This window comes from Pleurodeles waltl, chromosome 4_2 (genome assembly GCF_031143425.1).
Source record: "Pleurodeles waltl isolate 20211129_DDA chromosome 4_2, aPleWal1.hap1.20221129, whole genome shotgun sequence".
Taxonomy (NCBI): Eukaryota; Metazoa; Chordata; class Amphibia; order Caudata; family Salamandridae; genus Pleurodeles; species Pleurodeles waltl.
In genome coordinates, this window is record NC_090443.1 from 366,673,916 (window position 1) to 366,701,648 (window position 27,733).

Here is a 27,733-nt window from a genome sequence, read left to right on the forward strand (position 1 = left end):
TCCACACAATGCAGAGAGTGTTCCAGCAGGATTATCCCATAGCATTCTTCACATGTGTGGCTAGACACTGTGCATGGACACATGCTTAGAGACTGTGAATCAACTCTTAGTGTTTGGATTTCCTTTTTAGGTCGAGCCTAGTCAGCGCGCATGTGCTGTTTGGAAGACCTGTTGGATGGAGTATAGGCATTTGCTACCGCCTGCCGCTTCCAATAGGTTAAAGGCATTGTCGCTCTTGTTGTGCTGCCTCCTAACTGGTTTGGCAGCCGATACGTCACTTCCTGTACTCGGCTGAGGAGCACCGGCCAAGTACAGTTTACTTATGCCTGGAATGTTTTTCTGCTGTTTGGATGTAATACTTTTCTTTGTTTCCGGCCTCTCGTGTTTGTCAATAGGCACTCATGTTCACGCGAGCGGTTCATTTTCCACGTTTGCTCATCACTTGGTCCTTACTTTACATAATCAGTAATTACAAGTAGTTGTGTCGTGCGTGTGTTTTGTACTTTTTGTGTTGCTTTATATAACATGAAATCAACCCAGGAAGGAATCCTCAACAGCGGCTCTCCCCCCACAGCGGGAGAGCTGATACTACAATATTCACTGCACTAGGGGAAACTCACCCCGTAATGCTTTGCAGGCATTCTTTTTACAACACATTTTTGCCCATAATTCAGCCTGTGGTGGTCCTAGGGCAATGGGACCACCACCAAAACATTCAGAACAATGTACTCTTTCTGTTCAGGCCATCTTGTTGGCCACACTAGGCGAGAGGGGGCTTAAAAACCATAACCACTTCCACCATTCAACCCATATTTAAATTATCTTGTAGCTGAAACTTTTATTTTTATATTTGAGAGGAGTTTCTGTTATAAGGTTCTGCTCAGCCTTCAAACGTATAATGAGCTGTTCTGTGGAAGAGCTGGAGGATGATAATTGCTCCAAGACACTCCCCACTCAGTTGGCTTTACAGGGAAATTTTGCCACCACCAGTGCTATTGCACCTCCAGCCAATGCGCAAAAATACTTTATGTTTGATAAAGGTTTAATGTACTAATGGACACTCACCCCATAATGCTTTGCAGGCATTCCTTTTACAAACTGACCATAATTCAGCTTGTGGTGGTCCTAGGGCAATGGGACCACCCCCAAAACATTCAGAACAATGTGCTCTTTCTATTCGGACCACCATGTGGGACACAGTATGTTAGAGAAGTTCCAAAAATCATGACCTCTTCCACCATTCATTGCATAGTTAAACTTTTTCATAGATAGAACTTTTTTTTTTTATAGCTGAGAGAATTTTGTGTTTTCAGAGCCTTGTTTTCAATGATATCCTGACAGTCCTGCTCAGCCTGCAAATGGATAATGTGCTATGTTCTGTAGGGGCTGAAGAACAATAATTGCTAACTCAGTTTGTTCAAAAGGGACATCTAGCCTCCACCAGTGATATTGCACCTTTTGTGAATGTACAAACACAGTTTGTTTCTGATAAAGGTTTAATGTATTCACAGAAACACATCTCATAATGTTTTGCAGGCATTTCTTTTACAACACATTTTTGGCTATAACTCAGCCTGTAGTGGTCCTAGGACCACCCCCAAAACATTCAGAGCAATGTGCTCTTTCTATTCAGGCCATCGTGTGGCTCTCACTAGGTGAGAGGGGGCCCACAATTCATAACATCTTCCACCATTTAATGCATATTTAATTTGTCGTGTAGCTGAAGCTTTTTTTTTTTTTTTTTTCACACAGCAGAGAGAAGTTTGTGTTATAAGGGCTCTGTTAGTGATAGTGTTCTGACAGCCCTGCTGGGCCCGCACTTTGCTTTCTAAGGTCTGAAGGATGATAATTGTTCCAAGGCACCATTAACTTAGTTGACTTGACAGGGACATGTAGCCTCCACCAGCGGTACTGTGCCTTTTGACTCTACAGGGACATCTAGCCATAACCAGTGGTACTACATCTTCTGCTGTTGACTCTACGTGGACATCTAGTCATGACCGGTGGTACTGCACCTTCTGCTGTTGACTGTAGAGGGACATCTAGTAATGAACTGCAGCACTGCACTCTTGTGCCACTGACTCCACAGCCTGCTAGGCCTGAGAATGTGTAATACACTATGCCCTCAATGGGCTGATTATATGATTACACTGCAATATTCTTTATCCTTCTTTTTTATGTGATTATGCCCTCTAGGGGATGAATATATGCCACTTTTCTTGAGCCCCTTAACCCCCCAGCACTACTATCGTAGCGCCGTATTTATAATACGTAGCACCATGGTGGTAGTTAGCGTGACTAGCATTATAATTTGTGATGTTAGTCCAGCGCTTTGCAGGACTAGTGTCACAAATGATGACGTTAATCCTGAAAAGCACCTAGAGGCCCATTGTAATCAATGGGAGCCTCATTTTAATGCCAGCACTTAGTAGGTGTTACAAGATGCCAATAAAAATGGCGCAAAGGAATCTCACAGATTCCTTTGCACCATTTGTACTCCCCCCAGTGCTGGAACACCCCGTTTGCATACATTATGCCTGGCGCAGGCATAATGTGGCACAAGGGGGTACAAAGTGGCGCAGTGCAAGCATTGTGCCACTTTGTAATTATGGCACATGGGAAATGCCACCTTAATGCCACATTTGTGCTGAAATAAATGCCGTAAAAGTGGCGCAAGGTGGCGCTAGAGGCCCATAAATATGCCCCTTGATGTCTATAGAGAGATCTTTAACAGTCCTTTCAATGACTCTCACTTTATTAGAGATTTTCCATAAATCAACCTGCAGCAGATTATGGTTCATTCCCACTGTGTCAAATTTCAGTTTTATGGAGGTTTTAGAGTGTTTCATTTTCAGGAGAGGTTCTCTCAGGGAAGGGCTGATAGTGTTTTCACTTTCATCTCCATTTAGTATGTGTTAGGTGGTCTTTCTTTTTTCTCCTGATGGGTCTTCTTCAGAAAATAACCAACATTTTCTGTTCTATTTTTTCCCTTGGTAGTTTTATGTTAATTGTTTTGCCCTCTTTTTCATGTGAAAATCGGAGTTTGCTTCGGGGCAGGTTGCTTTGAGAATGTAAGCCTGTTTTATGTATGGCTACCATTGAGGGTTTGGGTGGGGATGAAAGGAAAGGGCTACTGAGAAAGTTGTTTGGTGGTATAGTATTTGGGTGGGTCAGATTAGGGGGGGCGGCACAGGAAAGTTACTCCCGCTCATCTACCCATCAAGCAAAAGTACTGTGTTTCAGCTCCTCCCTGTTGCCTTAACACAGTCATTCTCAGGTATCCTCTGGCTCAGGGTCACTTACTTTCTGCATTCCAGGAGCTGAGAGTGTGTTTGGGGGCAACAACCAAATGGCCTCTCATCCGGTTAATATGCTGTTTATTCTTCTGTATTATGTCCATGCATGCTCATCTCGACCATTTTAGCCATTGTTCTCCATGCTGTGCCATATTGTAGGTCTCACTCACTGCCCCATAGTAATTTCGAGTGAGTCCATAGGCCATTTATCTGCATCTGCTTTCTTGAGTTTCCTGTTCACCAGACAAAGAGATGCTACATTTCTTTTGCCGTCTACTTCTCACAAGGGACCTCCACAGCAACACACTACCACGATGTGTTGATGGATCCAACTGAGTGACAAAGCAGGGGGAGAGGCCATGCCCCACCAGGCCCATTATTCCATTGCAGATGTTTCTCTGGGGCCAGCCCACTGTGCGCCTTCATCAGACTTTTAGCCTGCCTCTCAGCAATCCAGTCACTCTTATAGGGTGCTCTCTAAGTTTAAAAATAGGATTTACCACAGTACTACTGAGGTTTCAAATTCCATGGCCATCTTGCCTCCTGACCAGCCATTTCCCCCCTCCCTTAAGAAATATAGGACCAGATTTACAAGGCCCTATTGTTACCAGACGTCACTTTTTGTGACGCTTCAGTGGCGCAGCGCCCCGCTCTCTACTTACAAGGTGGCGGCAAGCCACTTTTTGTGGATAAACACATGCAGCACTATGCGTGGAAGGGTGTGCCATTGGTGTTGCTGTGGGTGTGCCACAGCAACACCCAATGCATTTTGACGCTGCCTCAGATTTACGGGTTTTCGTAAACCTGAGGCAGTGCCAAAATCTAATGCCACCTCAGGGGTGGCGTTACAGTGGCGCAATGAGGAGAATTGCTTTCATTTCTCCTAGTGTTTTGCTCTTACTATGTGTGCTGCATTCTGCCCCCTTCCTGCACAAAAACAATCTCCCCCTCAACGCAGCCATACTAGCACCATGGCACAAGGGTGGCTGCGATGCCACAGGGCAGAAAATTTAGCAAAGGCGCAGGGGGAAACACAGGGGTGCGCAGTATTCTAGTAAATATGGTGATTTCCTGCATTTTGAAAATGACAGTGCACGGCGCTGCCACATTTGGCGCAGTGCACCATCATTTTCTTGTAAATCTGGCCTATAATGACAAAGCTGTTCTCTGCTTGGTGCAGATAACTATGGGCAGTGGATGGAAGTGATTCCATTAGAATGTTAAATTGATTTTTATCATTCAGAACTAAAAGGTTAATTAAACAATTGGCAGCTGTAAAACTGCAGAGTGATTCTGGCTCTTCACTGTGATGATTAAACCCATTTTCTCAGGGATCAAGAAACTGTTTCCATATTTCACAGGAACGCAAGAAATGTTTCCATATTTCACAGGTTCCTATGAAATATGGGTTTTTATTATGTTGAAGTAAAAACAGGCAGTAAGGGGGATATGGGAGTGTGGCATCTGCTAACCTGTCCATACAGGGCGATAGTCAAGGGGAAAACAGAGATACATCACTGCACACTCCGAGAAAAGGCAATTTTTAAATTGTGGTCACCGAAGTTCCCCCCCATCTATGCCTAAAAACTGTCACCTTGACGGTATCGGAATCATGAGTAGGAAGGTTTTTGGTTGAGAAAGGTCATGGCAGATAAGAGGACGCTGGTAAAACTCTGAGGACTTTATCCCTGTGGCACAGATGTAAAGAGCCATAAAGAAAGTTAAGTTTTAAAGTTACAATGTAGTGAACTAGGCTGGAGGGTTTCTTAAGTGAAACAGATGGTGAAGCGGTGACGTGCTGTGTGTCTATTCGGTTGGCAGATGAGTTGGCGTACAAGGGTGTCGACAGATGGAAAGTAGGAGAAGCAAGACGGCAAACAAAGAACTAAAACTCCAGTTGGCAGACATCTTCCAGATGAAACGGTGGAATAAATTGCCTTCAAGGTGGGGCAGATGTAGATGCACTGATGTATTAGTTGGTTAATTATTGCTTTTGCCTTTGTGGCACAAAATGCTGATACTGTCAGTATTTTCAAAGCTCCCTTCTGACTCAAAACAAGCTTTTATCAACGTAGATGAATGTTTTTGTTGGTCTTTTGTGTATTTCCCAATAGGGAGGTAAAAAAAACACTTCCAACATTGTAAATCACTACCAGCAGCACAGCACATACTGTATCAGTAATGCATGTTTTTTTTGCAAAGGTAGAGGTTATGCGGCCCATATACCAATTCATACCTAGGTCAAAAAGGCTTCGATGCAGAAAAGCAGTTTTCCCAGATGCACAGTCACTGGCAGCAATGTACAAAACACATTTTGCGATTGATTCAGAATGAGGGGTGAAAAAAACTGCACACGTCTATTTGTGAGCCGCCTGGTATCAATGGTTTACAAATGTAGTTTCTGTCGCAAATCATAATAAAAAGGGCACAAATACCCATCTTGAGGTTGTTTCCAGTTTGGAAGGTGGAAGCTGTTCAAGTGGAACAACTTCTACCTTGTGAAAGCAGATGTGCCTCCCTGGGGGTGGGCAGACAAAGGTCATGGGGACACTCACCGCATTGCCATTCGTCAAAAAATATGAACATTGTTTCAAAAGTAGCTCTTCTCTTATTAAGGGACAAGTGCTATATTTTTTAACAATCACATATCAGACAAGTGAATGGAGGAACGCAGATCTTTCTGTCCTTCACAGGTCTCTATTACTGCGGTCTCAGGCATTCACAGGGAGTGCAAATATTGCTGCTGCCTCCTTCATATTACAATCTCCTCCAAGTACACATTTTGTGATGGAACTAATAGGTAGATTGCAAAGTGAAGACAATTTGCTTAGTGCATAAACAACTACTAAAATCGTATTTTTTTGTTATGTATTAATATGTATCAAAAGGGATGCATTAAATGAATAGCAATTTAATTATTTTAATACAATTTACTGTTACTGTAATTTTAAAATGCAAATATGATATTAACATTGTTGGACCTGGCCCTTATGGCAGGTTCATCCCCTGACTTTCTGCCTAATTTCTCCGATTTTTTCTGACCTCTCGCTGTTGGCTCTAGGACTCTGAGCACTTTAACACTGCAGACCAGTGCTAAAGTGTAGGTGCTCTCCCATCTAAAGTTGGTATGATTGGCTTATATCTAATTAGTATAATTAATTTACCTATAAGTCCCTTGTACAGTGGTATCTCTATACCCAGGGCCTGAAAAGTAAATGCTACTAGTAGGGCTGCAGCGCTGCTTGCGCCACCCACTGAAGTGGCCTATCAAACCTGTCTCAGGCCCTGCGCAGTTTTATGCCACAGGGACCTGGCATATAAATTTACTTGCCAGGCCCAGAACGCCCCTTTTACTACATGTAAGTCACCCGTAAGGTAGGCCCTAGCTAACCCTATAGGCAGGGTGCTATGTATGTAGAAGACAGGACATGTGCCAGGTTGCGTGGCCTGTCCTGGTAGTAACAAACAGCCTAACTTGGGCCCATATTTATACTTTTTGACGCAAACCAACGCAAACGCTGGTTTGTGTCAAAAAACTTACCGCCTGCTAACGCCATTCCAACACACCATGCGGGCGCCTTATTTGAGGATTGACTCAAACCAGGCAGCGCCGGCGTAGGGGAAAATGGGGGTTGTGCATCAAAAAAAAGTGCAAGTCAGTTTTGAGTAAAAAATCATGCCTCAAACCGGACTTGCGCAGTTTTTTGACGCACAACCCCCATTGAAATGACTCCTGTCTTAGCAAAGACAGGAGTCATGCCCCCTTGCCCAATGGCCATGCCCAGGGGACTTCTGTCCCCTGGGCATGGCCATTGGGCACAGTGGCATGTAGGGAGGCCCAAATTAGGCCCCTCTATGCCACTTTAAAAAAATAATACTTACCTCAACTTACCTGTACTTACCTGGGATGGGTCCCCCCATCCATGGGTGTCCTCCTGGGGTGGGCGAGGGTGGCAGGGGGTGTCCCTGGGGGCAGGGAAGGGCACCTCTGGACTGCTTCCATGGTCTGAGACCATGGAAGTGAGCCCACAGGTCCCTTAACGCCAGCCCTCACCCAGGCATTAAAAAACTGCACACATCAGGCTGTGCGACATTTTTTAAGGCCCGCCCCCTCCTGTGCGCCAAAATGACGCAGGAGTATATATAAGTCGCACAGGCCTTAAAGTCCTTTTTGGGATGGGTACACCCACCTTGCATGTCATTAACGCAAGGTGGTTTCCTGCATCCCAAAAATTACGCACACAGAGGTTTTTTGACGTCCGCGGGGTCGGGCGTCATAGTTTAAATATGGGGCAAGGTTTAAGCCAAATGTGCGTCAAAATTTTTGATGCACATTCGGCGCAAACAGAGTATAAATATGCCCCTTGGTGTCTCACTGCTGTGAGTGCTGCCGTCTCATAGGATTGCATTAGAAATGCCCTGCCTTATGTGTAAGGGGTATTGTCTGATTTATGAGGGGTAGCGTAGGCATGTTTGGTATGGTTGTAATGGTGATAAGAAATGCTGCTTACTAGTGTAGTTGTATTTTTTATTACTATTACAGAAATGCCAGTTCTAGAAAGTGAGCATTTCTCTGTGCTTATGACTCTAGTGTTTTGCAGCTTGACTCCAATCCAAGTCTGGGCAGAGTGACAGCTGGGCTTTGTGCATACTTTTCAGACAGCCTGTACACAGGGAGGGTGGAGGTGCCACAGAGGTGCATCTGCACGCTGAATAGTCTTCCTGGGCTGAGAGAAGGGAGAGGCGGGGCACACCTACATTTATAAAGGCTGTGCCGCAGCCTCACACAATAGGGTTGTTTACCCCCGACTGATGTTTGGAGTCTGTGCTGGAGGAGAGAGGGGGCACTCCCAGAGCCAGTTGTAACTAGTTGGAACCTCCTCTCCCCTTCCATTGTAAAACACTGTAAAAACTGAGTACAGGGGAGTTTTCCCCACACTTTGGAGACTCTCAGAGACATTTTGGAACTGGACACAGAAGGCTAGAAGGACTCACCAGGAACCGCCATGGACCGCTGCTGCTGTGCTGACCTGTGACCTGCTTGGTCACTGTAAGGGCTTGCCACTTGCTTGCATCCTCTTTGTGCTGGCCTGTTGCTGGGCCCATCCACCTGTGGGCCTTTTCTTCGGACTCTGTCCCCCAGGAGCAGGGTGCTGTGGCCCCTGACCCCTGTAACTGTCTGCTGCCAGTGCATAAGGAGAGCCATTTTTTTTATTATAGAGTGCCTTGGGGAGTGCTTATCGGTGGTTGCAAAATGCCCTCTGAAAGGGCGTTCTAGTGCCCAAGATAGCTACCCTCATCGCTTAAAAGCACTTTTCGTCACCTGGAATCACTGCCGCAGCCCAGGCAGCTTGCCGACTCAGAGCGCGTAAGAAACGCGCTGTGTGTAGTACCCCCGGGGCAGAAGAAACCAAGCTCAAGAGCGAGGGTGCGTTCAGACGTGCCCCCAGGGCGTGGCGTGACCAGGAGAACATCCCGGGGGCACCAACAGACCTGTTCTTTGGCTGCTTTTGCCGCGGTCCGAGTCTGGAGGAAAAGGGTCTCTCCCGGTGAGAGAGACCTGCTGGCAAGGACCTCGGCGGGGCCAGAGGGGAGGCCGGGACAGGCCCAGAGGAGATCCTCACCGCCAGCTGGGGAGGTGAGCCGGCCTCCCAGCCCGGGTGGGGTTGAGGGCCGGATCGCCGCATCTAGAAGGTGGCGCGTGGCCTCCCTGAATGCGAGGAGGGTCTGCACAAGCCTCTGCTTTGTCAGGGGGCTCGCACCAAAAGTCTAATTTCTGGCCCCTTATAGGCTTGTGCCCTTGAGTTGCCCCCCCCGTTGGAGGGTTGGTGAAGGCCCAGGGGGCCCACCGAGATCCCGGGCCCCAGGAGGGGCCTGTTATTAAAACAAAGGGGGTGCGTAGTGCCCCTCCTTCCTAAATTGGTTGCTGACTTTGGCCCCCCCTCATGAATGCAGAGAGGGGGTGCGTGCCTCCCCCCTCAACCCCAGAACTAGTGAGAGGCCCCAAATTGGCGTAGAGGAGTGCCGGGGGGGGCATTTTTAATTCTACAGGCACTGGAGGTGCCTTCATCTTTAACAGGCACCACTACAAGACAATATATATGTCCTAAGTTCTTTTTAGATACTTTTTTGACTTATATGTTGCCTACCTGTTTTTATGATGTTTTCATATGTGTATGCAAATGTTCCTCTTATGGGCATAAAATGCTCATATGTTTTTCTGACTTGCCACACCTTTTATAATGTTCCTAAGATGGGCGTTTAAGATATTCTTATGACAAGTGCTTTGGTGTAATAACGTGTTTCCTGACTACTGCTTAAGTTGCAGAATACTAAGTAACCTGTGTGTTATATGTGACTACTGGTAGTTTTGCAGAGTAACTAATGTGTAACGTTCTGACAACTGCTAAGGTAGCACGATATTACTGATATGTGATGTTTGGTCTAATAAATGCATTGTGTACAATACAGTATATTTTCATATAACTTGGTGTTGTGTTTCCTTTTTGGTGGGGATTGTGCGTCATGTGTGTTGTGTGTATTGTGCAAACGCTTTACACATTGCCTCCGGGTTAGACCTGACTGCTTGTGCGAAGCTATCAAGGGGGTGAGCAGGGGTTATCTTAGATGTGTAATTCCCTTGCCCTGACTAGAGTGGGTAGGTTCTGCCTGGCTTAGGTGCATACCCTAGCCAACCAGAAACCCCATTTCTAACAAACATAATTTATAATTAAATAACAATATGTACTCTTTATAGTGTTTTCAAAATTAAATTATAATTAACTACATTTTCAACTAATTTAAATAATTTACTTTAAATTAATATTATTTCCTATGAGGTTTACATTTATGCCTCTGCCTCCATTATTTTCCATGGAAGGGTGCTACAGTGCCAGGAGATGGCCATGAGTGGAGCTAAACTTACTACTGTTTTTTAGTAGTAACTTACACTCCTACGTTAGGCATCACCTTGTTTTTCAGGCATAAGTGTACACTTTGCTGTAACAGTAAACTCAAACTTACTCACAGTTCAACACTGATTATTGCCTCCAATGCAAAGATGTATCCCCTTATCCTTGTGTAACCTTAATGCAAAGTAGAGTATGTGAGCCACAATCCGACAGGTGCCTGTCACAATGACAAGCAGGGAACGGATCAGCAAAGCTTCTGTAACAGAACTCCAATATAAGTAGCAGTGGGCAGAAGATAGCATCCCAAGTGCCTCCTGCAGTGGAACTGAAGCAGGACAATCACTGCACCAAGGAGAAAGAATATTCACTAACACAGCTGCTCTCTCCTCTGCATGGATTCTGCACAGTCACCCTCAAAGAATGAAAGGTGGTGAGGCCATCCCTCTGACTTGTGCCACACAGTATCCACATGGTAGTGGTGCCAAGCTCATCTTTGACAGTTTTTTCCTCTTGCCACTATCTGGTGGGGTTCCACATGCTCCCACCACTTTCCTCCACTCCACCTCCTTCCAATAAGCATCAACTAGAAGGCCTTTGAGGAGCAAGTACAGTTTCACACCTTATACTACCCTAATCCCACAGCAACCTTCTATTTCCTACTGAAGAGCTAAAGGGATAAGGTATTGAAAATATCTGTCTTGTAGAGACCTGTTTCCTTTCTGTCCCTCCCACTGTCCTTATTATTTATGAACCAGAGGTCGCAATTGTAGTGTCATATCTACCAAAAGGGTAAGCAGAGTTAGCAGTTGCAAAGTAGGTAACCCCTAAATTGCATCCATGTAATAAATATCTATCACAAAGATTGTTAAAATACAATACTTTGCTGGATGTGATGCTCTTCAGAGAAATAAGCTTACCGCTTTTAGACTTAAGGGCAGAGCAGAGAAATTCAGCCTCCTCCATCACCCTCTCTTCCAGTGACTTCTTTCCCAGCCCAAAGTCTCTTAGGGTTGAAAGTGAGAACCTCCTAACTTCCTTCCATGACTGACCATATTTTGCTAGCACCATTCCTGGAAAAATGGAAAACAAATAAATTGTCAAGATTTGAGCAGTCATTCCTTTAAGGCTCTTTCATCTTCTGTTTCACTGTTCCTGCTTTATTTTCAAAGAAATAAGAAAAAAGACGTTCAATAACAACCTCTGAAAATGAAGTATAGAAACATACATATATATACATATATATAACTCATATATATATCAGGAAAACTGCAGGCTAATGTCATCATGGACCAACTTCAGGTTATGGCATGCTATTAGCAGAACGCTGTGATGAGACATTGAGATGGGGAAAAACATAACAATTGAAAAATGGCAGATTTTAAATACCTTCACAGCAAAGCATTTAAAACAACAGACACTTAAAAACTGCTATTTTGTAAGTTTGATTTTTAATGTCAGATAAACCCCACTATAACGAAGTTTGTCCGAATAGCTCAATTGTGTAAGTAGTAGTGGATCTTCCTGTCTAACTGGCCAAGGTGTATTACTTCCATTCTGCCTTGGGAATTCCTTTTCTGGGACTATGCATGCAGATGACATTGTTTTGCCTGACCAAAACCCTGCAAGTCTGCAAAGACAGTAGTCTTCTCTGCATAGGCATTCCAAGATTAACACATTGCATATCAATATATGGAAAGCAAAATCTGTAGTATTTGGGAAGAGAAATAAAGGTTATGAAGAATCTAATCTGGGCCTGGAACCACCATGCAGAATTAGAAACAGAAAATAAACATCTCTTTTTGGAGATGCTGATATGATCAATGCTGTTTCCATGCAGTCATACCCTTGGACTGGTCTCTCAAGCCACAGCTATTGGTCTACTGCTACTTCTCTTTTTGCCTTTCTAGGAAAGCCTTGAGAAGTGAATGGTGGAGTTACTTTATAGGTGGGGGCATATTTAAGAACATGGGGGCATATTTATGAAAAGTGACGCTGCACCTAGTGCAGCGCCACTTTTCTTGCGCCCCTTAGCGCCCCCCAACATCACCATAGTAGCACCATATTTATAATACGCAGCATCATGGAGGTAGTTAAGGTGACTAGCGTCATAATTTGTGACGGTAGTTCGGCGCTTTGCAGGACTATGGTCACAAATTCTGACACTAATTTTGCAAGCACCCAGAGGCCCATTGTAATCAATGGGAGCCTCTTTTTAACACTGGCACTTAGCAGACGATAAAAAATAAAAATGGTCCCCCAGCACCGGAACGCCCCCTTGCATACATTATGCCTGGCGCAGGCATAATGTGGCGCAAGGGGTTACAAAGTGGAGCAATGCAAGCATTGCACCACTTTGTAAGTATGGCACTTTGGAAATGCCACCTAAGGCCACAACTGCATCAAAATAAATGCCGCAAGGTGGCGCTAGGGGCTCATAAATATGCCCCATGGTACTCAGTTACCCATGCATCCTAAAAATAAAAAGAAATTAAACTACAGAGTAATACTGCTGATTCTCATACTGTGGTAATGAACACTGCCACTACTGAGCTTGAAGGATTCTGATCTGCTGTCAAAACATCTTGCAATGAGTTAAATAATGAATAAAAGATATTTTACTTCATATTAGTTTTGAGAGTGAGCTTAGTCACTGTTCGGCCATCGTGTATAAAATGTAGCTATATCTTTGGGCTAACAAAAATCAGTATTTTTATTTAAATGTTGAAATGGGCTGTGTTGAGATAGCTGGCAATTCCTGGAACAGATCTTCTTCTGTTGCTCTAAGTTAGCAATGTAATCTCTGCTCCTACCCAGTACAAGACATCAGCAATATACTATTCGTACTATTTGTTTGTTGGGACCACTCAGCATTTAGGCAGAATATTTAAGGCTAATGCTCATTAGCAAACAAATACAGTTTCTGATACATTGAAATGAATACAGTAAAAGTTTGTTATTATGGGCCTGATTCTAACTTTGGAGGACGGTGTTAAACCGTCCCAAAAGTGGCGGATATACCACCTACCGTATTACGAGTCCATTATATCCTATGGAACTCGTAATACGGTAGGTGGTATATCCGCCACTTTTGGGACGGTTTAACACCGTCCTCCAAAGTTAGAATCAGGCCCTATATGTTTACAATTTCTAAACTCTTTTAAACATTTTGAATAGTATATGTAATCAATTTCAATGTACATTTTTACAAAATGCATTGCTCCTTTGATTTAATATTATGGGGGTTATTACAACTTCGGAGGAGGTGTTAATCCGTCCCAAAAGTGACGGTAAAGTGACGGATATACCCTCAGCCGTATTACGAGTCCATTATATCCTATGGAACTCGTAATACGGCTGGTGGTATATCATTCACTTTACCGTCACTTTTGGGACGGATTAACACCTCCTCCACAGTTGTAATAACCCCCCTATATTCTTTATCTAGTGAAGATTAATATATTGTTCTGTTAAATGGCAAATTAATACACATAATTATTAACGTTTGTAGTGCAATTAGTTATCAATCCATTTTCACTGAAATGCAGGTGTGTTTATGAAGGGACAGCATGTATTTCACTTACCTTTTCTGGTAAGTAGTAAAGGTATGCTTTTGAGAGCATGTGTGCAGGTGCATGTGAATGTGTGTGTGGGTATATGAATGTTTCTGGGTGTTTGTGCCTGGATATATCAGTGCTGAAAACGTGTGCATTGTAGAATAGGTTTTTTAAAATTAGTTTTCTCTACTGAATGTATGACATCATGGGTCACAAAAAGTGGGTAAGAAAGCAGCTCCAAAAAACTCAGATGGTTATTTCTTCAGTTTAAGTACAGGGATGCTGGGATACCAAAAAGGCTCCAAATATTAGCTCCCTACCAGGGGCGGTTCCTTCGTAATGGCAGAGGAGCATCACCCCACTAATTGAGCCAGCAGCTGAAAAATAAAACTTTATTTCATTATTGTTTTACTTTTCAGCTGTTGGCTCTGCCAGCCTGTGCTGGGAGAGGTGGGGCTGGGCCATGGGAGTGGGGAGGAGGCAGAGTGGAATGAGTGCCCTAAGTGTGCATGATAGTTTGGCTGGCCGTCTTAAGCTGGCCAAACTGACATGCGCACTTAGGTTTCTCCAACTCGGCTGTGTGGCACAGCCGGATTGGAGAAACTGCACAGATTCCTGTCCACTGTCTGAGTGGCAGACCAAGCCACTCAGACCAATCCTGACTCTGCTCTCATGCTAGCTATGTCCCGGGGAATACTGGCACACCAACACCATCGAAAGAAGAGTGAGGCAGCCTGCCGCAATGGCAGGAATAGGTACGTTTTTTTTTTAATTATTATTTTATTTCTCCCCATTCCCCCTACCCCTCCCCTTGAGATTTGTGGCGGCCACCGCTGTTCATTACCAAAGAAAATACACTTTTTAATTTCTTTGAGAAGGCTGCACTTGTGGCATGAAATCATGTCCTCAATCAAACACTGACTCTGCAGGCTTCTTTTTAAAACATCACCATGAGAATAGACCCAAAATCCATGGTCTTCTTTTGATGGGAACAAACAATGTATAGATCTTTGAAAATAACAAAGGCCAACTCATGTTTATTTGGCTGACAGGTGATACCGTCTGATAAAAAAGCAACCTATTGTGTTCTTCCAGAATCAAGAGCATGTAAAAGGGTCTTTGTCATCATTTTTGTTGTGAAAAATAAGTTTGAGAACATCTCTCTGTAGCAAGCTAAACCCTCTTGGTGAAAGCAAGGAGTATGTCAATGTTCAGGTAAAAACAGATGTATTTATTATTTATATAGGAAAATCGAATATTTAGCCAAAACCAGAACTAAAGAGTTTAGATTTTTGTAATATGGTAAACCCACATTCACGAGACCTTGTGACTTATGTGAACATTGTGAAGTAATAGTTGCATGCAGTAAATCGTGTTTTGCTCATGTCAATATTGCTGTAATGGGGTAATAAACTCAAATATGTTCTTTCAACTGTAGTAATAAATGGGTAAATATGAATTCATTAGCATAGTAGCTCTAAATAACAAGTTATTAGGCCAAATTTGTTTTCACTGCCATAGCATAAATATATTTAAACCATTCTAGTGAAAATAAATTAGGCCTAATAACAAGTGTTCTTTATAGTAAGAGTACTAAGAGACACACAGTCACACATATATTGCTAAAATACAAAAACCTAATTCAATGTTATTTGCATAATACAGAGCAACTGACGTGAGAAAACATTTCTTGTTGTCTCACAGAATGAATGTTGCAATAATTTGACAGAGGAAAACAACTTCGCAGATAGCCAAAAGTTCTATTCTCTGTGTGATTTTATCTCAGTGCATGCATTGTGTCCTGTTTTGTGTCACTACCTTTTATTATTACTACTCTGTGTGGCAAGGCATCATGGCAGAAGCCATATATGTAGATCAGCATTGTGTAATAAGCTATTTATTTTGAAACCATAACAGCAATTTAACTGTATTTTAATGACATTTCGTCGTTTTTTTAAGTATTTGTTAAGGCAGTATGAGAAGAAGAGACCATAATTTCACTTTAACCAAGCTTTTTAATGAATTTCTATTCTTTGGTGATATATCTCATCCATCCTCTATGAATTTTAATCTATGCTGTGGAGCAGGGGATGGCCACAGGGCAAACACTCCATTCTGTCCAACCTCTGCCGCACATGACTTTCAGATGTGTCCAGTGGGCTGCGGAGCCTGGCCTATGGTCACAACCTGCCATAACACTCTGTGGTTAGCCAACCTTTTCAGCATATGGCCTTAGGCCATGTGCTGCAAGGATTGGCCACAGGGCTTGCATTGTCTTTGGCGTAGTGGTAAATTGGCACATAATGATGTGCAGAACTGATTACAACAAGATAATATTAGCAATTTTTATTTAGTTCATAACCATAACTGTATATTAACAGTGTTTTTAATTATTTCAAACATTTTTTTAAGTATTTTAAACATATGGTAATATATTGAAAATAAAATCCACCATAACTTCAGTTCAACTGTTTCTTTCAATTAATTTTCTGGTATTTGATGATATACTCTTTCTCGCTTTGTTGTGCCCAAACCCTGCTTTGGATGGCATTTGGCCATCTCTCTACAATTGCTTGTAATAGACCTTTAGGCCCATGTTTATACTTTTTTAGCAGCGCATTTGTGCTGCTTTTTGACGCAAAAGCAGAGCAAACTTGCAAAATACAATCATATTTCGCAAGTTTGTGCCGCTTTTGCGTCAAAAAATGACGCAAATGCTGCACTAAAAAAGTATAAATATGGGCCTAAATGTTCAAATCAGCTCTGAAGCTAGAAGCTTTTGCAAAACTACATGCCTTCAAATCCATAATTCTTTTAGTTATGTATTCAAGACACAGATTCCACAATTGATGGAGTAGGAATAATAGCAGAAAATAATTCTCAAAGACTCTTACATGAGATGTCGAAGACTCTAATCCTGTTATTTTTGCATTTCCAGAGGACTCACAAAATATAAACAAATACCCTTGCCTATTGTGATCTCCAGTCCCCCTATTATTTTGTATCAAGATCCTAGGCATTATCAACTGTTCATTGCCGAAACTCTATAGTTGAGGCCCAAAATAAACAATCAACATTTTCTGTGTAGACCTTCAGTTTCCTGAATAATTTTGCGCCAGTTTCAAGCAGAGGTGAACATGAGAACTGCGGATGGCTGCAGTGGAGACACTGGTGGAGGCGGGCCCTGGACCGCGCGATACCGTCCCCCGACACTTAGTCCATGAAGGAAGAGACAATCTTAAAGATGGTGGCCAACAGAAAGAAAACATGTCGCAAACATTAGGTGGTAGGTGTATTTACAATATCCAATAGGGATAATGAATAAGAAGATAGGAATTGTCAACCATATTGGTCCAAATAAATGTTTGAAAGTCCCAAAGTAATATTCAAATGCAAATCAAAGTTAAAAATGCAAACAAATAATGAAAGTCAGTTTCCCAACCCAGTTGCTTTGTCCCAACTACTATTCTGAGTTGTGGCAAGAGTTCCTGGCCATCCTGGAGTTCAGACAAAAGGAACACTTGTAGCTTCTCATCTGGTGCAGGTATTGCAGGTTGAGAGGTGGGACTTGACAACTCATGAGGTAAAGGAGGTTGAGTACTGCATCTGATAGGTTTAGGAGCAGAACCGGGAAAGACAAACTCAGAGACACAAACACAGTGGGTGGGGAAGAATGGTCATCTGGATAAGACAAAATGGCAGCAGTTCAGTAGAATAGCAAACCTTTCTGTGTTGGTTAGCATGTATCTCATCCTATACTGCCGCCACAACCTCTTAAAACTCCTTAGGCACAACACCACAACTGCGCAAATATGTACATAAGTCAAACACTCACATCCAAAACTGGCCAGGAACTCCACACACATACAACCATCTGTGTTCAAGCACACACAATTACACCATCATGCAACCCAGCAATCAACATACACATCACATACAAAGTACCCTGAACTTAATATGCCATGCACAATACATGAAGACTCCAACAGGCCAAACACAGAAAGCCATACAGCACTACAACAAACACATATGAACACTAACACAACACACCACCATAACAAGAGCACATAAACTACATACACAAACCCATCACACAAAACACACACAATCCCTGAGAGATAAAAACATGGACAACGAAACTGTGCTGCAAGATGATAATCAGACTTACCTAATCATGCAATTAGTCCATCTTTGGGTCACTGACTGAGTAAGTACATCAGTACACACACATCAGACATGTCAAGCCTTACATCTGTATGTGGAGGATTCTGTGGGCCGAGACACTTGTGTTGCTAGCATGACAGGTACACCTACCATGATGCAAGCCCCAAGCCCAGACACACTTACATCACTACTCACATGTATACATGAACTATCACGTCAGGTCTTCCAGGCCCAGCGTCTCAGGTCCTCTAACCTATTCCGACAATGGGTGCTCAACCAGCTATGGGCCCCAGGGGTCTGCACTTTCTTGCCGATTGATCGCCAAATCCCCTTTTTCTGATGGGCGTTGACTTGCATGGATGACATAGATAAAAAAGTATGTCTTGTCCACATGTACCATACTATAACAGTTAGGCTTATGACTAGTTGGCACAACAAGCCAAACACAGACTGGCATTAACATCCCCTCCACGGAGAGATGAGTATATATGCAATCAGGCCAGTTGTGAGGTGGAAACAGGCTGACAACATGCATCTCTAGCACCAGCTTTCATGTCATTCCATATGACCAGACAGCAAACACATTTGCAAATATGCTGTTTCAATAGGAGTCTGGTATACCAACTCCACTAACCTTGTGCAACAGTTAGAAGGTGGGTCAGGGAACATACATCAAACACTCTCCAAAATATCTCTGGATTTACAATCTGTCACCAAATGTAAGTACATGACCAGGTACTCATCCCATCCTATTACAACTTTGGCACCCTACAGACATTAAGTACACATTCAGAAACACTGCCCATCAGCCTTTGCTTATTTTCACAAAGTACAGTTGGGCTAAGGAAATAGTTGTGCACATGGTGCACTTACCTGCTTCCTTTGGTGCACTGTAGAGCTGTTCATACAGGAGTAGGACATCCTCCACCAGCTTCTCAAGCTCCTGGGGTAAGAAGGCAGGGGAACTATCACCAGTAGGACGTGGCATGATTGCTCTCAGAGGCAGAACACAGCAGCTCAAGTTGTGGAGGTCTTGCTGGCAGCAGTATCAGGAGTCACGTGAAAGGTGAAGTATGAAATGGCAGTCACGACCACCACATAAGACACTGTCACTGCTGGCGTAAAACGCCATTGGCCCAAGACCACCAAAGGCGGCAATGTGTTCCAATGGCAACATCCACCACTGTAGTATCCGCCTACTGCCATGACAACTTCAGCAGGCGGACTTAGGTCATTTCCTGATGTTCAGTACTGTGGATCAGGCAGCTGCCATTTTAGGGACCTTAGATTGTCAAAAAAGTTAATATTTAGATGTGTCACAGGGTCTGAAACATATCTACACCAAGGTTTTAAGTGCTGGCTACGAGCAACCATGTTGCTGAAAACCGATTCAAGTACATTTTGTGATATTCAGGGGATGTGAGTTATGTATCATTGGTGGCATAGTCTGCACACCCCGGTGTCAATTGGTTAGATGGTATTTGTGTCTACAATATGTGAAACATGGTAAGAATGTCATTGTCACTGCAACTTTAATTGACATGTGTTTCAATTTCCAAGTCACAATTGAGGAAAGGGGTTGATATTGCAGCAATAAGCCATTATTTCGCTAGGTATGTCCTGTGTACCATGTTCTTACTATTTCATATGGCATGTCCAAGCATCATGTGTGACATATGTATTTTCACACTTACAATGGACACAATGACTGATATACCTACCTTCTTATTCCCCTTCATCTAGTTACCCTCGTGTGAGAAAGGTCAGACACCTCCAGTGTACCGTCCACTAGCAGACCTACAGACCATGGAAGAGCGACATGTCATCCAGATCTACCACCCAGTTAGGCACACAATCATGGATCTCTGTCGTCAGTTGGAGCCTAATCAGATGCCTGCCATTCATCATCCCAATAGCATTCCACCCATTGTACAAATCATGTCAGTGCTGAACTTCCTGGCCACAGGCTCCTTTCAAAATACAATGGCCCTAACTGCAGAGATGTCACATCCTATGTTCAGTTTGGTCTTGAAGGATGTCTTCTAAGCCCTGTTGAAACACCTGGACAGCAACAACCAATTTCCAAATCCTGAGGATTTGGTAAATGTGAAGGCAGATTTTTATGCTTTGGCACACATCCCGCATGTGGTGGGAGCTATTGATGGTACCCATGTAGCCTTGGTTCCCTCAAGTGGCAATGAACATGTCTATCGGAACAGGAAGAACTTCCACTCCATAAATGACCAAATAGTCTTTTTGACGGACCTCTACGTTTCCCAAGTGTGTGCAATGTACCCGCGTTCAGTTCATGATGCCTTCATCATGCAGAATAGCCATATCCCACGGATGATGACATGACAGTACACAGAGAGGGCCTGACTGGTTGGTAAGTCACACAGGTAATACGTGTCAGTAACTAATGTCTGCTGCCAAATGTAGGATGTCTAATATTGATGTTTGCACAAATGTAATACTTCCTTACAGGGGATTCTGGTTACCCAAACCGTCCCTGGTTTTTGACACCAGTGAGGTACTCAACCACGCCAAGGGTGGTTCGCTCCAATGAGGCCGACGGAAGGAAAAGGCGTGTCTTGGAGTCGACTTTCGGGCTCCTAAAGGCTAGATTTTGTTGCACTGAGAAGTAAGTTGGAGCCTTCCCCTACTCACCCAATAAAGTGTATCAAATCATTGTTGCCTGCTGCATGGTCCACAACCTCGCCCTGAGACGTCAGATGCCATATATACCAGATGAGGGGGAGCCAGCAGTTCTAGTGAGTGAGAATGCAGAATTGCCAAGTGAGAATGACAGTGATGAGGATGAAGGTGGAGACAACTGTGCAGTTCTCATACATCAGTACTTCAACTGACTGCAGATATGTTGTTCAGTGAATTACTTTCTCAGTGGGTATTTGGGGGGCTTAGAGATGTTTGTGAAGGGGTTTTGTAAGACCATCAGACAGCTCAATAGTTGCTCAGCAGTACACAGCTCAGGTGTGGATGCAAAAGTTGTACATGAAGTTGTGACTATCGTGATGATCACATTTGTTTCTGTTTGTCACACAGCACACTCAGTGTAACTATTGTATATAGAACATGTATTTATGGGCCTTTATTACCATTACCTGCCTATACCTTTTGTATTACATTTGTACTTTGCAGATTTGTTCACAAGGTCATCCTAATGTGGTTAAATCTGAATTGTGTCACAGGCAGGAGGGATTTGCAGGTCTGACATGTGAAGTGAACATTGATTGATCCAGGTACTGTATGACATCATATTGGTGGTGTCTGAGTTCCATTCCCAGACTGTCGGGACGGTGGGATGGTAGTGTATTGTTCCACACAATAGACATGTGTGCCATGTTGTCTAGGTCCAATGGTCTTGTGTCTCTGACACATGTCATCATGTGTACTCCATCATCTCAAACTTCTCATTGGTTTGATGATTATATTATTTGACTTGTATGTATCTGTCTTGCAGGCCACTGTGCATGTGTGTCAAGACTGACATAGGTGAATAGCATGCCTACAGATACCTGACCATGGTAAGTGAAAGGTTCCATGACTAGGGGCAGCAGTTCTGACCTCTGTCAGTAGTATGGGGCATGGTCATTTGGGAGGTATGGTATGGGTATGTGGTAAGGTTTTACCTGATGAGGCATTGACCCAATCTGTTTGCGTATTTGGACAGACAAACACTGACATGTCCCTAACTTCAGTAGTCTGCGGGGTGCTTTTTATCACACCTATTCAGAAGCTTTACGACTGTGTGAAATGTGGCATGTTATTAACCTGTTTGCTGAAAAGTGTACTAAAGGGGAGAAGAAGTGTGTCCATTTGTACAATTATTTATGTATCAGACCCAGATTCAGCAGTGCATGTGAGATGGGACTTAACTGATTTGGATCACATGTGAATATCGCGTGTATGCAACATTTTTCACAGTAAACTGTTCCATATATCTAAGAAATGACTCTCAAGCATTATATGTGTTTTTCTTGTGTTTATTTACAAGTGGACAGGTAAGTATAAGGATAGGGATGAAATCATAATGTGCAAACAGTGAAGGGTTAAGACATGGTGGATATAATCATCAGAGTAGCTGCAACAACATTTGGAGTCTCCCCTTCAGTGTCCTTGTGCCTTTGGAAAATGGAGACTGGTGGAATAACAGTCAACAGGGTGTATCTGTCACACACAAGGGGAACTGTCAGGAAAACTATTGCCAGCATTGTTAAGTTCTACCCTCAGCAAAAATGATTCCCCTTTTCCTTGTACCCACGTAGGTTGCAGCAGCGTCCTCACTCCTGCTGGCTCTTGCGGAGACTGTTCTTTGAACTAGCTTCTTCAAGTTTAACTGCCACTCAAGACGGTGACCGCAAATCCTTGTGAGGTCAGCGCTCTAGTGTTTCTACCTTAGTCTCGTGCTGAAGCTTCCCTCCAGCTGTTTCTCTCTGGAAGCCCTGCACCTCAACTGCCATCCTGAGGAGAATGAGCACTGTTCCTGAGGTGCTTCGTTTCATAGAGAATTCTTCCAGTTGTGAGTAATTAATTATTTTTCTTGTTATGGTGTGCACACCAGCTTCTTTTTCCCTTTCGAAGAAGCTGAATTTTTTCCTTCTTCCAACAGTGGGCTATCTGCTTTCTGAGGAGAATTTGTTTTAGCTTAACAGAACTTCAAGCAACTGCAGTAAGAAATCCTTTTGTATGATTTCCAGGCTTGCCAATATATATATGTACATATATATTCAAGAACTCTTTGCTTTGCAGACTTGTCAGTCTTAGAGACAAATCTCAGTGCTCAGACTAATTCCTAGAGACTGTGATTGAGAAAACTGAACCTTGAAAAGGAGTTTTCGTTTCCTGTAAATTAGTAGTTTGTATATTTGGGAACTTTTGAACTGTTCTCCAGAGAAACTTGGAAACCTCTGACTCCTGGAGAAAAGAAGATATTAGGGCCCGTATTTATACTCCGTTTGCGCCGAATTTGCGTCGTTTTTTTCGACGCAAATTCGGCGCAAAACGAACGCCATATTTATACTTTGGCGTTAGACGCGTCTAGCGCCAAAGTATGGGCAAATAGTGTCATTTTTTTGCGTGAACGCCTTCCTTGCGTTAATGAGATGCAAGGAAGGCGTTCCCGTCTAAAAAAATGACGGCGACGCAAATGCGTCGTATTTATACTCCCGGGCAAAAATCACGCCCGGGAGGTGGCGGGTCAAAAAACCCCGCATTTGCGCCACTATTTAACGCCTGGGTCAGGGTAGGCGTTAAGGGGCCTGTGGGCTCAAAATGAGCCCACAGGTGCCCTCCCCTGCCCCCAGGGACCCCCCCTGCCCACCCCAGGAGGACACCCAAGGATGGAGGGACCCACCCCAGGGACATTCAGGTAAGTTCAGGTAAGTATAATTTTTTATATTTTTTAATTTTTTTTTGGGTGGCATAGGGGGGCCTTATTTGTGCCCCCCTGCATGCCACTATGCCCAATGACCATGCCCAGGGGACACAAGTCCCCTGGGCAAGGGGGCATGACTCCTGTCTTTACTAAGACAGGAGTCATGAAATGGCGTCTGGGCGTCGTAAAAAAATGGCGCAAATCGGGTTGAGGCGATTCTTTTGCCTCAACCTGACTTGCCCCATTTTAAGACGCCCTAACGTCATTTTTTCCCAACGCCGGCGCTGCCTGGTCTACGTGGTTTTTTTCCACGCACACCAGGCAGCGCCGGTCTGCTTGCGCCGTATTTATACTCCCGGGCAAAAATCACGCCCGGGAGGTGGCGGGTCAAAAAACCCCGCATTTGCGCCACTATTTAACGCCTGGGTCAGGGTAGGCGTTAAGGGGCCTGTGGGCTCAAAATGAGCCCACAGGTGCCCTCCCCTGCCCCCAGGGACCCCCCCTGCCCACCCCAGGAGGACACCCAAGGATGGAGGGACCCACCCCAGGGACATTCAGGTAAGTTCAGGTAAGTATAATTTTTTATATTTTTTAATTTTTTTTTGGGTGGCATAGGGGGGCCTTATTTGTGCCCCCCTGCATGCCACTATGCCCAATGACCATGCCCAGGGGACACAAGTCCCCTGGGCAAGGGGGCATGACTCCTGTCTTTACTAAGACAGGAGTCATGAAATGGCGTCTGGGCGTCGTAAAAAAATGGCGCAAATCGGGTTGAGGCGATTCTTTTGCCTCAACCTGACTTGCCCCATTTTAAGACGCCCTAACGTCATTTTTTCCCAACGCCGGCGCTGCCTGGTCTACGTGGTTTTTTTCCACGCACACCAGGCAGCGCCAGTCTGCTTGCGCCGGCTAACGCCATTCCATAAATACGGCGCCCGCATGGCGCTTCAGAATGGCGTTAGACGGCGCTAAATTTTTTGACGCTAAACTGCGTTAGCGCAGTTTAGCGTCAAAAAGTATAAATATGGGCCTAGGTTTACATTGTTCTCTTAGAGAGAGGCTAGCCTCTCAAAAGATCCAGGTTAGGAGAACGATAGAACTGGGAGAATGTGAATGGCTGAACAGCTGATTGCTCAGTAGGAATGTACTTATCTATGCTTTTATCACCCGACTACAGGTCCTTCCATTAAAGAAATCCCAATAAGAAGAAAGGTGCAGGTTTTCAGAGACACACACTGAATATCCTATCTTCAAGTGGGAAACACAGGCTGGAACTGGATCTGGAGGCGGTCTCTCTTTTTCTATTCTCATTCCCCTTCCCCCCTAGCGGATGCAGGGTTCATATAATCAATTAAAGTCTGAGCATGAATCTGTTGGAGGGAGTTGAGTAAAAGGCATCTGCTCCTGTGGAAGTTTGATTTAATGGCTCATCTTCTGATAGATTGAAGTGCCTATAAATACTTATTTCCACCCAAGCAGAATGGCTGAAGATTAAGATTTTAATGCCTTGGCAGCACTTATGGACGAAATGCAAAAACAGTTAACCCTTACTCTAGATGAAAACAAAAACGTTGGAGAGGAAATAAAAAGATCCCATGTTGAGACCCAACAGCTCATGGACAAATTAAATAACTTCACCGCAGGGACTAGTGGGGCTTCAGGTAAAACCTTCCCTACTTCTACCTCAGAAATATCTACACAAGCCATTCATTCCATCTCCCCTATCATTCCCCTGGCCCCACCTGAACGTTTTAGTGGAGATCCTTACAAGGTGCAGATATTTTTAACCCAGTGCTCCTTACATTTCCTTTGCCATCCTGTTATTTTTACAGAGGATCAGTCAAAAACAGCGTTCATTTTGTCTTATTTGAGTGGAGATGCAGCTTCATGGTCCATGCCTTTGTGTCCCAAAATGACCCAATATTATATGATTTTTAAGTCTTTAAAAGCAAAGCTCTTTGAATCTTTGACCGCAGCACAATTTCCCAAGCCACAGATAATGAATTACTAGAATTAAAACAAGGTCCTAGGGATTTGGTCTCTTATCTGGCCAAATTCAACAAATTAATTGTGGAGACTGGTTGGCCCGAGATCTAAAGGGCTGCGTTTTTTTACTGAGGTTTATAAGAAGAACTAAAAGATGCGCTAGCCCAAATTCCAGATCGACCTACTGATGTATCGAAAATACTTGATCTCGTTTTAGAGACTGATCAGAGTCTGTTTGAAAGAAAAGCTGAAAGCAAGAGAGAATTTCGTCCTCTCCCACCACATTTCAATAGGATTAAAGTGGAAAGTATCAAGACCTCTGAAACACACTCCTTGGAAGAGCCAACGCAAATCGGCAGTGTTAGAGGTCCCCTGTCTAAAGAGGAAAAGGAGAAGCGAAGATAAGTCTCTATTGTGGGTTGTCTGGGCATTTTGTAAGAGAATGACCAAAGAAGCCTAAACGAGAGGATTCAGGAAACGAGAAAACTCATTCTAGCAAGAGAGTAGCCCTGGTTGACTTACAACACCAACCAGCCTCTGAATCCCAATTAGTGGCAAACACCTTACAGTCTGCTTCCCCTCATTTTACCATCTCTTTTGACCTCATGTTCAGAGAAAAGAAACTGCAGGAGGTTTCAGTGATGACTGACTCAGGAGCTACGGGAAATTTCTGCGACATCCAGTATGCCACAACTATGGGAATACATTTTGTAAAAAAGAGAATAGCAGAGTCTGTTTGTGCGGTGGATGGAACAAACTAGTTTTCAGGTCCAATCACAGATGAAACTGAACCTATAGTGGTGAAAGATCATCTAGGACACCAAGAAAAGATATCTTTCAATCTCATAGATGCTCCTCATTTTCAGCTGATCTTGGGCTTACCATGGCTTATGGAACACAACCCTGAAATTAATTGGGAAAAGAGGACTGTCCAATTAAATTCAAGTTACTGTCAGAAGCATTGTTATGGCCCTCAAGAGATAAGTAGTGCACCATCTCCCTCTCAAGTTTTAGCTACTAAATCCAATGTGATTGGTGCTCTGGAAAAGGTTGTAATTCTCCCAGAATATAAAGGGGCATATTTATACTCCGTTTGCGCCGAATTTGCGTCGTTTTTTTCGACGCAAATTCGACGCAAAACTCACTCCATATTTATACTTTGGCGTTAGACGCGTCTAGCGCCAAAGTTCATGGAGTTAGCGTCATTTTTTTGCGTGAACACCTTCCTTGCGTTAATGATATGCAAGGTAGGCGTTCCCGTCTTAAAAAATTACTGCGATGCATATGCGTCGTATTTATACTCCCGGGCAAAAATGACGCCCGGGAGTGGGCGGGTCTAAAAAACCCGCATTTGCGCCGGATTTTAGCGCCTGGGTCAGGGCAGGCGTTAAGGGACCTGTGGGCTCAGAATGAGCCCAGAGGTGCCTTCCCCTGCCCCCGTGGACACCCCCTGCCACCCTTGCCCACCCCAGGAGGACACCCAAGGATGGAGGGACCCACCCCAGGGACATTAAGGTAAGTCCAGGTAAGTATTTTTTTTTATTTTTTTTTGTGGCATAGGGGGGCCTGATTTGTGCCCCCCTACATGCCACTATGCCCAATGACCATGCCCCATGGCCATTGGGCAAGGGGGCATGACTCCTGTCTTTGCTAAGACAGGAGTCATTTCAATGGGGGATGGGCGTCGTAAAAAAATGGCGCAAATCGGGTTGTGGCTATTTTTTTGCCTCAGCCTGACTTGCACCATTTCTGGACGCCCATACGCCATTTTCCCCCTACGCCGGCGCTGCCTGGTGTACGTCGTTTTTTTTAACGCACACCAGACAGCGCCGGCGGCTAACGCCGGCTAACGTCATTGAATAAATACGGCGCCCGCATGGCGCTTCAGAATGGCATTAGCCGGCGCTAATTTTTTTGACACAAAACTGCGTTGGCGCAGTTTTGCGTCAAAAAGTATAAATATGGGCCAAAGAATTGTCTGTAGTGGTTGACCAAGCAGAGGCAGAGAAGCTACCGCCCCACATATCTTATGATTACAGGATCAAAATTGAGCCAGGTGCGAATCTACCTTGCAATAGAATCTATGCCCTTACTGAAAAGGAGAACAAGTGCCTAAAAGAATATTTGGAAAAATATTAGGCAAACGGTTTTATTCGTCCATCTCAGTCCCCAGTCTCTTCCCCCTTTTTTTGTCCCAAAGAAGAAGAATGAAAAGTTAAGAACTTGTATCAATTATAGAGCATTAAATCAAGTTACAGGCAAGAATCAATATCCCCTGCCCTTGATTTCAGTACTGCTAGATCAGGTAAAAGACGCAAAAATCTACAGCAAATTAGATCTTTGCGGAGCGTACCATTTAATTCAAGTTGCTAAGGGAGACGAATGGAAAATGGCTTTCGGCACCCGGTTTGGTCCATACGAGTACCA

The 27,733-nt window shown here is 43.9% G+C and overlaps 1 protein-coding gene across 1 annotated transcript in view; it reads right to left on the reverse strand.

Moving 5' to 3' along the window:
• LOC138292727 (cytochrome P450 2D15-like) overlaps positions 1 to 27,733 on the reverse strand; it is a 496,310-nt gene that overhangs the window by 443,941 nt on the left and 24,636 nt on the right. Inside the window, exon 3 of the mRNA XM_069231465.1 lies at positions 11,125 to 11,277. Within this exon, the coding sequence (XP_069087566.1) occupies positions 11,125 to 11,277 (153 nt within the window). The remainder of the gene's footprint in view (positions 1 to 11,124; positions 11,278 to 27,733) is intronic.